Source organism: Leiobunum rupestre, chromosome 6 (assembly GCF_980474605.1).
Source record: "Leiobunum rupestre chromosome 6, qqLeiRupe1.1.hap1, whole genome shotgun sequence".
Taxonomy (NCBI): Eukaryota; Metazoa; Arthropoda; class Arachnida; order Opiliones; family Sclerosomatidae; genus Leiobunum; species Leiobunum rupestre.
In genome coordinates this window covers 63,788,689-63,800,594 of record NC_143389.1, presented here as the reverse complement: position 1 = coordinate 63,800,594, position 11,906 = coordinate 63,788,689, and the positions used below count along the sequence as shown (strand labels likewise).

At 34.7% G+C, this 11,906-nt stretch overlaps 1 protein-coding gene across 1 annotated transcript; it reads left to right on the top strand.

The window, feature by feature from the left end:
- The first annotated feature begins 776 nt into the window (after positions 1-776).
- LOC149942938 (putative transporter slc-17.2) lies at positions 777-10,805 on the top strand. Its single transcript, XM_090177581.1, has 9 exons — positions 777-870; positions 5,502-5,725; positions 5,881-6,123; positions 6,192-6,375; positions 6,461-6,591; positions 7,056-7,205; positions 7,339-7,471; positions 8,424-8,579; positions 9,855-10,805. The coding sequence occupies exons 1-9, from the start codon at positions 783-785 to the stop codon at positions 10,109-10,111; spliced, it is 1,566 nt and encodes a 521-aa protein (XP_090033707.1). The 5' UTR covers positions 777-782; the 3' UTR covers positions 10,112-10,805.
- The last annotated feature ends 1,101 nt before the right edge of the window (positions 10,806-11,906 follow it).

Sequence of the window (11,906 nt, the reverse complement as noted above, 5' to 3'; positions counted from 1 at the left end):
GCTCTGGTATGGGACGTTATGGCTGAATTGTTTAGCAGAGTGTTCCACTAAGCTAAGCGTAACTCCCATAGAAAAGGGTCCTAAGGTGGTAGAATTCGAGACTTTTCCACCCAAAAGTTCACCCTTTCTAGTGACAAACAAAAGCATTATTTTTCGATGATCAGCCATCGAAAGTCTTAATTTATTCTCCATTTAATGTTCTTCAAAAGTGATCCAAAAGTAAATTTACTGAAGGGTAAGTCATTTAAGTAATTAACGTAGGAAATCACTGGAAATGACCGAAATAGTAAGAGAACTCGGTAGTTATCAATGAAAAAAAGGGTGAAAGCGCAGAGTGTTTTGTAGAAAATTTAATACTCAAGTTTACAAAATGTTAACGAGTGACTGCTCCGTCAAAATGCTCTTCTGGTGATGCCAATTGTTTTGGCTAGGTTCCACGGAATAATCTTGGTTTCTCGTCAGCTGCTCGCGGATAAAGCACGTATTCGCTGGTATGTCAATTTGAACTCGTAATAGTCTTCGTGATTATAATACAAAATATTATATAAAAAGGGAACGCGATTGTTAAATATTAATTGTTCCACGACGGTACATTTTATACTACCCCGAGACGTTGCAATATATTAGGTCACGCAGTGATAAACCGATAAACGGAAATATAAGTTGAATTGTATATTATGATTCTTATCGACGGACTTTATGAGTTTTACTGCCACCGCGAAATTATAAAAGGACCTTCCCCGAAGCGGTAAGCTTTCTTTTGCTGTTAGAAGCTGATCAAAATGAAAGCGTTTCAAAACGGAGCGACTCGTGGTTTAAACAAAGAAAATTCGCAATCCAATTTATTGGATTCATCGTCTACATGGAAAGGTAAATCAATCCAAAACGAAAATACATAACGATTCTGTTCGACCATTGGAAAACCAAGGAAAGCGCAACTGTCACTAATTACAGTCACTGAATATGTTGGACCGCAAAATTAAACCAAACAATAAAGACAAAAGTAAATGCGCCGAATCTGTGAACACAGCCACAGATTTTTTTGATAAATACTAAATTATTAAAGATTATTAGTTCGTTTTAATCTTATTTGCAAACAAAAGGGCCCGCCTGCTAAACGCATCAAGCTATTACTTTGTGAATCTCTGTTTTTATTTTTAAAGCAAATGAAGTAATTTGGTCCAATAGCTTTCATGACCACCTTGGTTTTGTAATGGTATTTGCATTATATATTTTAAACCAGAAGTATATAATATATATCGATTAAAGGCAAAAATGTGAAACTGCGGAAGCATACAACGAATTGTCGGCCAAAATTTACCGCGTGTGTTATTCGCGTTTCTAAAAATTACACTGAATGCTAATGATTACTTAATGATTAACTAAATTTTCCCATTGGTATATTAATACAAAAGCGGTTTATGATGAATTTCGCCCCCTCAGTTCATAAAGTGATGATTTTTCTACCCAACTAAATTTAAAAAAAGAAGGGAGGTACAAATTTCGAGAAAATATCGTTATGAAGATAAATACTTCTTCCAAGATATATTATATATTTCTGAGTTCATTTTTTCTTTGATTTTTATCCGTGAAAACGATAAATACTTTAAGCGTTTAAAAAGCGCGTAATCTTAACAACGATTTCCAACGTCAAACCATTAGGCGATTGTCTTATCGAAAAAATAAACAAATGTTATATATGCACTAAGTAATTAGAGTCGTATAGCGCACTTTCGCTTAATAATTAGAGGTCGCACGCGCGGAGATATCAATAAGTGGTTAGGATTTGCTTAGAATTACAAGGAAGATTGTCAACCGGCGACAAACGTTTAAAAAAACAGGTCTTTTATATGCACCTGTCGTAAAAATAGGTTTCCAAAGGGGCTTTAAATACGACAAATGCGGTCTTCTGCCGATGATTTGTTTGTGGTGCAATGGAAAATTTCCAAAGACGAGGATCGGTGAACCACTCAAGTCCGTTTTGGTTTTAATTTTCAAGTACCTTTGGAAACCCAGCTCTAGTCTTAAAGACTAAAGTTTTGATTAGGTTTCCGATACTATTGATATTTATATCAAAAGTAAAGAATATCACATTGGAAAAGTCTACTTTTCCTATTGGACACGGTTTTTTGTAAATAAAAAGACTGTCTTACATTATATTTCCTTTAAAGCGTGCGAGTTTTGAGAAATGGTTCTGTTTGTTAAATTATAATATTGGATATGAGAGTTGTTGCATTTCAAATCGATCTATGGAAATCTACAATCAATTCCTTCCATAGAAAATTAAAAAAAAGCAACGTTTGATTTTTTTTGAAATTTTTTGGAGAAAGCCCTTTAAGTGATATCACTAATAAAGTACCCATTAATTATTATTTGAGAGAACAAATCGAATTTAGTTATAAAGTCGTTGTTATTACTTTAAAATAGAAAGTATAGTAGGAGTTTTCTTCTATTGTCGCGATTTTTAGGGACTACAGCGCTTTCCTAAACAGCATTTGTTTAATCAGCATTTTCCAAAACAGCGTTTTTCAAATCAGCGTTTTGTCAAAATAGCGCTTTGTCATAACAGCGTTTCTTTATACAGCGTTTCCCAAAACAACAAATTGTTCAAACGGCGCTTTGTCATAACAGCGTTTCTTTATACAGCGTTTCCCAAAACAACAAATTGTTCAAACGGCGCTTTGTCATAACAGCGTTTCTTTATACAGCGTTTCCCAAAACAACAAATTGTTCAAACGGTGCTTTGTCATAACAGCGTTTCTTTATACAGCGTTTCCCAAAACAACAAATTGTTCAAACGGAGCTTTGTCAAAGCGGCGGTTCTCAAAACCGTATTTTGTCGAAACAGCGTTTCCCAAAACGGCGCTGCTTTCTATAGCACTAATAATATAGGCCTATTGTAATACATATTTTTCTGGAATTTCGGCAAATTTAATTACCTAATGGTTTCTGCCGATAGTTAGTATTGCAAACTTACCTAACCTAACCTAACCTAACCTAACCCCTGAAGTTCATATGTATGTTATACATTTTCCATAGTCAATTCATATAAATTTTAAGAAACCGCTGTCTTGACCAAAACCGCTGTTTCAAAATCGATAATTTGAGAAACGCTGTATTCAGAAACGCTGTTTATGGAAATGTTGATGTACTTTAAATCCCGCTCCTAGTCATTTTTTTTACTTTTTATGGTAGGTTTTTTGAGTTTAGTTGCATACCGACCAATCAATATCTAGAATAATTGTCAGTCAGTTAGGTCGCATTCTTGAAACATTTGTACAACAATTACTATAGTTAACGTGGATTTTGCAAGCTCATAAGTCAAATTAATTTACATATTAAAATCGTCCGTTTTAGGTTAATAGAGAGTTTCAGCAAACCCATTTCTAGGCGTTTATTCGAACATCTACCAATCTCCTAAACCCTGCAGACGTTCGTTTAAACGCCTAGAAATGGTTTTGCTGAAACTCTCTAATTTTTGGTCTGAAAAACGTATAAGAGCGACTCTAAAGGACCGAAAACGCTTGATTTTTCTATCTAATTTAACACGGTTTTTTCCATTGTTTTTTTCCTTCAGAGCTTGAGTGAACCATCTCTATATTGGTAGTTATTTATCAAACAAATTTCAACAAATCCAGCCGTTTTGAAATTTCTTGGAAATGTGTCGTTTAGGGGGAGATTGTGAAAATCAAATTGTTATGTGTTTTAATGTAGAGATCTAAGGTTTATTAGTTGTTAATGTTTCATGTTAGTAATATCCCAATCATTAAAATTAAGTGAAATTGATTATAAATTTCATAATCAGTGTATATAATGGTGAACCTACATTCAGTGGCGTAACCAGGGCAAGTGCCCCCTGTAACGTGTGGTTGTTTGTACAACTATTTTTTTCAATTGTGTGCATTACCCGATTGAAAATTCTCTCTATGCTACTGGCTACGTTAAATCACTCATTTTTGAAAATTATTTAGATAATTAGAAAATTGCACTAAAATGTATTTATTTTCAAAATTGGTTACGCGAACGTTTTTAAAAAGGGTTCAAGCATTTTTCAGAAAATGAGCGGGTTAAGGCTTAACGCGTCTCTTGCTTATGAAGAACGCAATCCTTCACGCTACCCCTACTCGTTTGCTGCCGCGGGATTAATCTGTCTAATTCAATCATATATTTCTGACGACATATTTCAAATAAGTAAAACAAATTAAGTCTCAATGTGATAGTGTTTTTGTTTTTATCTTGAAAAACATTTTATTAATTAATTTAAATTGAAACAGTGGAATAGAAGCTCATTATAGGTTAGTGTCATAGACCTTATTTGAGAAATAACATCCTTTATCTTTTTTTTTGATATACGTGATGGATACCCAGTCATAACAGGTTAATACCCACCTAAAGGAATATAATCATGTGATTTTACAATCCATCAATTACGGTATAAATGGCCATTATCAAGTGGGAAAACATTTTAATAGGGGTGTTGTAAATTTAATTGTTGTTTTGAACTTGGAAAAAGTATTTGACATTGCTCAGTCGTAGTAAGGTCGCGGTTTTACTCTGAAAGAGGCCGGAGGGAAAGTGCCATAAAATTTCCGTTTTATCTTTTTATTTCACTATCGCGGAAATTTTTAAAAGCATTCTTCAAAACATGGAAATTTACAGATTATGTAAATTTGTAGACGGTGTAACTATGGTTGTAAAACACTCGTGATAAATTCCGCGAGCTGGTTCTAATGGAAGATAAAATTTATTATAGTACATCTATTAATAGCTCTCTTGAATTATTTCTAAAGTAGATGTATTATTCCCGTCCAATAAATCTTGTAGGGTAAACTAGGAGATAAGGTCTACGTTTTCGACTTTTAGTTATTAATTTGATTTTTTGTCTTCAAATACCGTTAATAGGTTGTAATAAATGTTACAAAACAAAATAAGAATAAAATAAACGTGTATTTACGTGAATACCTCATTTCCCACCCGCGTGCTGATTGAATCTCTTTAGTGCATTATTTTGACTAAATTGTTTTGTAGTAATGTGCCATTTTACTAATATTTAAGATTTGACATTCTACAATAGTTAATGTTCAAAATTGACATCCTAACACTAAACTTTTAAAATTATTTTATACAAAGATATTGTTTTAAAAATAACTTCAATCAAATAAAACTTATTGTCAAAAGCCTAAAAAGACTTTAATTTAGCATTTAACAACCAATTAAACTTCAATATCTTTTGTATTAAACACTTGCCTTTCATTTGTCATAAATATGACTTAAATATCATAGGCCCAAATGTTTAATTTTAACACAAAACAAATTACTATAAAACCGAAAGAATTATAATCTCTAGTTATTATCGTCGTTCATGAAGACCAGACATATATTTTTAAATGAAATTTGGCATTGATCGAATAGCTAATTATTTTATAGTTATTCTGCTTATACTAATATGGTATTATGATCTCAAAAGTAAAACTTTTCCCACCCAACTTGTTAATATCTAGATCGGATTCAAGCTCGATTCGTTCTGACGTTTTTGCTCTTCGTTGGAAGCGCTTTCGTGTACGCTCTGAGAGTGAACTTGAACATCGCCATAGTGGCCATGATAAAAGAGACCAATGCTTCGAAAGCGTTTCTACACTCGTTAAATAATAGTGCAGATATCTGCCCCAGTGAGGATGACACTTCAATTGGGATCGATGGAGACATTGAATCAAATGAGATTCTGGTGAGTGACCTCAATATCCGCTTTCGATTACTTTAGATAATGGTTAAAATTTAGTTTGCGTTATCATCGTGAAGCGTAACCAATGAATACTTTATTTTTACGAAAATTCCTAAAAATACTGGTGGTTTAAGACTGATTTGTTTGGCCGGTAATAGCTCGGGGAACAAGGTTCATTTGATTGGAGCCCGGCGGAACAAGGAACCATTTTAGGAGCATTCTATTACGGTTATCTTTCAACTCAGCTCCTCGGTGGACGACTTTCTGAACGATTTGGGCCGAGACTCGTTTACGGCGGCGGAATACTTCTGTCTTCCATCTTAACATTGCTGACACCCGTGGCTGCCAACGCTCACATCGCGTTGCTGGTGGGGTTGAGAGTACTGATTGGGATATTTCAGGTAAACTCGGATTCACCTTCGTGACATAAATAATTCAAATAATTACTAACTAAATGTGGAATGTACAGGGTTTGGCCGTTCCCGCTATATATTGCTTCGTTCCATTCTGGTACACCCAGCAAGAAGTTTCTACTCATTTGGCCATCATCATGACTGGAAATCACGTGGGCAATATATTTGCCATGCCAATAGCGGGGTACCTGTGTGACCACGGCTTTGCCGGAGGTTGGCCGTCGGTATTCTACTTATTTGGTACTGTCGCTTTTCTTTATTAAACATTGACGCGTTGCTTTGAACCTCAACTTATTTTCGTATATTTGGATTTGAAATGATTCAGGCGGAGTTGGCTGTTTGTTTTGCGTCGCTCTGTTCGTTTTCGTTTCGGACAAGCCGGACATTCATCCGTGGGTCTCGGAGAAAGAGCTTACTCGCATTCAGAAGGGACGAGGCTCGCGATCTACTGAAGAAGTGAGTTCTATTATTGAAGGCTATATTTATTACAATAAAACATTAAACCGAAGCGGAAGTTGATATTTGAACTAACAAGGAGAGTACCCGAGGTGTTTATTGGCGATTTTATTCAAAGTCGGGCAAAGTCTATATAAGATGTGAAATTTCCCAAAAGGAGACGTTGCACTACCCATTCGATTTGCCATGGCAACCGAAAATGTTTGAAAAAATCGGCCATAAACACCTCGGGTACTCTCCTTGTAAGTAACCAGTGGTGTAGTCAGGAATTTGGTTGGGAGTGGAAGGAAGAAAGGCAAAAAAAGTGTTATATTTTCAAACAACTGCCCACTATAGAATGAAATAATCAGAGATTAAGATATATTTGTTTAGTGGTAGATTTTCTGGATATTGAGGACAAATGTCTACATGATTTACTATACCAATCTATAATAAATCTGACTCGATGACCTTTTACAATTTAGAATCCGCCAGTGCCATGGAAGGCGATATTAACATCAGTGCCAGTGTTTGCATTATCAATTTCCAAAATGTCTTCGTACTACGCCTATCACGTCGTTTTAACCAAGATTCCAGCTTATCTTGACGATGTCTTGCATTTTTCCGTAGAAGCGGTACGTACTCATCGATACACACGCAATTAAACCGTATTTGCTATACGCAGCGTTGATCTTAGCTATTCCTGTCAATGGCAATATTAAATATAAATTAGGTTTAAGGTCGTGATACACTTTGTTTTTCTTGCAGAATGGGATGATAAATGCCTTACTTTACGCGATGAAAAGTATGTGCGGCGTGTTGGCTGGTTATTTGTCCGATCTGGTTCAGAAAAAGAATATTTTAACTTCGGATCCCACTCGAAAAATATTTCAAGCATTTTGTAAGTTTCTGACTCTTTGTACCTAGTGTGAAGCCTATATGAATATCATTTAGGGATATTTTTATATATTATCAGAAGTTTATAATATATATCTTTCGAGAGAAGTATTCATTTACTTGTCTTTCTAATATTATTCGCTAAAAACATATGTCCCTACGCACGCTCCCGTTGATTTTCCAAAACATATTTGGGAAGGCCGTCATGTGTTGATTTTATAATACTATTTAATTGATAAAATATAAGTTATTAAAAGGTAAGCCCTACGCAGTGTAAATTTTACATTCTACATCTTTAAAATAGCATCAAAAGTCGCTAGATGACTTGGGCCTAGGGTGGTGCCTTGGGTATTAGCCTAGCCGATTAATTGAAGTAATATACTAGGTAAATTTTGAGCCTTGATTGATGTGATGTTGGAAATTAGCACAAAACGTAATGCTCGTTGAGCCCGTGAAGGTAAATGATTAATTTTATTAGCCTAAACCGATAGGCCATTTTCGTGATCTTTCCATAGTATGATATATTTTTGAAGCTTCTGATAAAATATATAATACATATTTAACAAAGAATTTGAAAGTATAGAAATGTATCGTTTGGTTAATAATTTGTTAGAATTAAACAGGGGTGGCTCACCCCTCTATTTAATTTTTTTTGGGTGATAAATCTCTCTCTTCAAATACTTGTGTTACCTTTTCAAGGGGCGCTTTTTTTAGCATCAATAGCACCACATTATGGGTACGCGTAACAACCTTTTAATTCGTATCTGATTATGTATCGGAAGAGTATCAACAAGCAAGTTTTTCTGATAAACCTAGTGTCGGGTTATTTTAAAAATTCGCTTGTTGAGTGTAGCGTATATTGTTGAATAATAGTAATGTATGTTAATTTTGCGTCAATACATTTATTAAATGAATGCTAATTTTATTTATATTCTCAACGTATGATTGGTTTTCAGCCTTGATCGGAATGGGATTATTCATGGTTCTTATTCCACTTTTCGGTTGCGATCCAACGTCCGTAATTGTAATGCTCGGACTGGCTCTGTTCATGTCTGGATTCAATTGTGGCGGGGACTATCCAGCACCCTCCGACATGGCTCCAGTATTTTCTGGTAAAACGATCATTTGAAATTCCCAACACTAGTCCAATCAATACACCTTAGTAGAGAGCTGCATTTGAAGAAAAAAACGTTACCCATTACCCACTGAAACAACTTCCATTCTCATACCATGTCACTTCAAATATTCGTCTTCCAAGCATTGCCATTTCATTTGACATCAATTTTCTCATGCCCATCCATTCCCTACCATTCCCGATTAAACTTAGGGAAAATGCATCTCCAAGCCCCTAAATACCCATTCCGTAACCGAAAAAAAGATATCAATCTGACCACCGTCCATTCACAAAGTTACCGAGGTAAATGGTTTAAAAACTTTTTTCATGCAGCTCTCACACTTTATAAAGGCTTATAAGTGAGGTTTTGGCTCGATAGCCACGGTCACACTAAACTTTAAGTAAGTCGGTTTGATTGAGTGAAACTCGCGTGAACACTGGTTTAAAGCGATAGTATGTCCGTGAAATATAACTCTAAAAAGGCACTAGAGTCATTGAAATGTGGTATCAGAAAATATGCGCATTTTCAGTTAAATGTTGAATATTAAACTATATCCGAAAATACATATTTCTTTATGGCGATGTAAACATCAGCGAAGTCGTGAAAAACTATAAATAAATGTACGAACGTAGGAGTAAAGAAAACGTACTCAAAACAACCTTAGGTGTTGAACCTCAATGATTCACGTGACCCCACAACGTTACCACTACGCTAATTTATACCTATATTTTATTTCGTCAACATCGAGGATTTTAAATCGACATACGACAAATTCATAAATAAGCCCCCTTTTCACTTATAGAACAAGTTTTGCAATAGGCATAATATATTTCAATAATTGAAATTGAAAGAAATACGGCAGTGGCCATAATTTACCGGCGAAATCGCATACAAAGTTAAACTATAGGGGTTTCTATTATACGTTAAGAAGTTTATCTTGAAAAGAAGTATCCATCTCACTACTCGACAGCTAATGTTACAAGAATTAAACTTTCGCAGGCCCCTTCTGATTTATCCAAATAGTGCAAGGAGATATACCTCAAATACTGACTTTCTATAGCTATTACATTGGGAAAAAGTCTTTAGAAATGAGTAAATTTCATGGGAAATTTGACCCACTAAAATCTGCGAATTAACACGTTTTTAAAGTGGGTTTGCAAATATTTATACGATATTTTACAGAGAGAGTCCTATTTAAAAATACACTCCAATCATTAACTTCTCTCAGATTTGCGAATCGATTTGCTAATATTGATCCTTTGTTATAATTAGGAACCATATTTGGCATTATAAACACGTACGCGGCGTCAACTGGAGTGGTAGCGCCGTTAGTTGTCGGATTTATTCTGGAAGATAAAGCGTCAAGTTTAACACAGTGGAGTTACGTCTTCTACAGCTCTGGAGCCATCTGCGCCGCCGGAATCATTATATTCGTTTTATTCGGATCGGCCAAGTTGCAGCCGTGGGCAACACCGGCAGCACCTGAGAGTAAAGACTCCAAAAGAGACAAAGAACGAAATTCGTGCTAATTGCTCTCCAAATTAACCTCGATTCAAAATTCAGTTCCCATATTTCAGTTGAATGAAATAATAAATCAACCAAATAAATATGATATATTTTAAGTATGAAATTGAAAGCTTCACTGGAAGATATCAATCAAATGTATAGGTAGTTAATTTAAAATTTTGGTAATCACTTGTATAACCTAAAGGTACTCTTAATTAAATTCTGTACTAGTTTTGGCTCTGCTCTTTATATACAACCTGGGTGTCCAAATGGACGATCTTCAGTAAATGGCAAATTAGATCTTGCAAATGGGGATGTCAACCTTGAAAATGGCGATCATGACCTTCAAAATATTAATCTTGAAAATGTACTGATATTATAATAAAAGTAACTGCTATAAACAGGGCGATTTTGACCTTGAAATGGCGATGTCGACCTTGAAAATTTGGAAATTTGGGCACCTCTGATATAGAATAACTTTGACCGAGTACACATGTACTTTGAATATGTCTGCATGGACTTTACATATTCCACGAAGCGGCTAGTACTACGTACTAAAAAATATGATTTATCTCGGTGTTGAAACGTAAGGAGACAAAGTTACCAGTGACTAATGGACGACCTTTGAGCGTTCGATACAGGCAAAGTAGAGCTCTGCAGTCCTCTTTGGGAAATAAAATTTGCCGAATCTCTGTATGAAACTCAAAATAAAATGTTCTGATGATAAATTTTATTTGTCTCGTTATTTGTACTGACAATATTTGAGATTGTACACTTGAGAAATAGCATAAATTATCACCCCACCCCTAAAACGATCTTACAGTGGCGTCTTTAAGAAAGTTGTTGTGGAAGGGCAAGAGTAGCCCGCCTCCAAATCCAGCACCTTTACCCTCAAAAATTTCCACAAGTACCTTAAAAAAAGTAAATTATAAAAAATATTAACTTTTATATTTCGGAGAAGAAGATTTCAAAACTATGATGCTAGAGATTTCAATATAAATCGAAGATAAAATGGATTATTTGAATAAGTTTAAATACATTTCCAAGCTGTAAGATATACATTCCTACAATAACTTCGCCTACCATTTGCAATTATAGTTCAGCTTATAGATATAATTATTTTTATATTGAATATAAGGTTCCATATTTATGGTGATTAACCAAATTTCACATTTTCCCCAACCGGTTTAGCAGAAAAGTGGTGTGATTGGCTCTAATTATGTTAAAAACAAGTCATAACGCGTATTAACAGAAGATTTTTTGATTTAGTTTCTACCTCATTAATCACAGTACTTCATAATATAGTCCTTTCTTTAAATTCCTAGTTATTTTCGATCAAAAATGAAAACAATTACGTACTTTACGGTAGTTCGAAAGTAAAGCAACAAAAACTATAACACAAATTTTGATTGGTCTCCGAGAATTACACCACCATCATAAAATGGTACCCCAAATTAGGTCCCCCACCAAGATTAAAATCCTAGCGATGCCACTTGATTTCAATTTTTAGTGTTCCAAAAATTCTTCCAAGATTCGTTGGGAGTTGCAACTCATCAAGTAAACTCTCGACCCTCTGCAATTACAATTAAAGCGAAAATGTTTTTAGTAAATATAGGTTACGGAAGTTCTTAGTCAATGTAACTAGGTAAATATCTTTTAATAACAATCTGTACTGGTTTAGACGTAGCTTAATGGTACATGAATTAAACGTAGTTTTACCAAAAACATAGTTACGTCCCTAAGAACATTTTATGGTAACATTGGCTTGACGATTTGTGTTTGGTGAATACGAAAATATTGAGGTTTATGAACATCTCG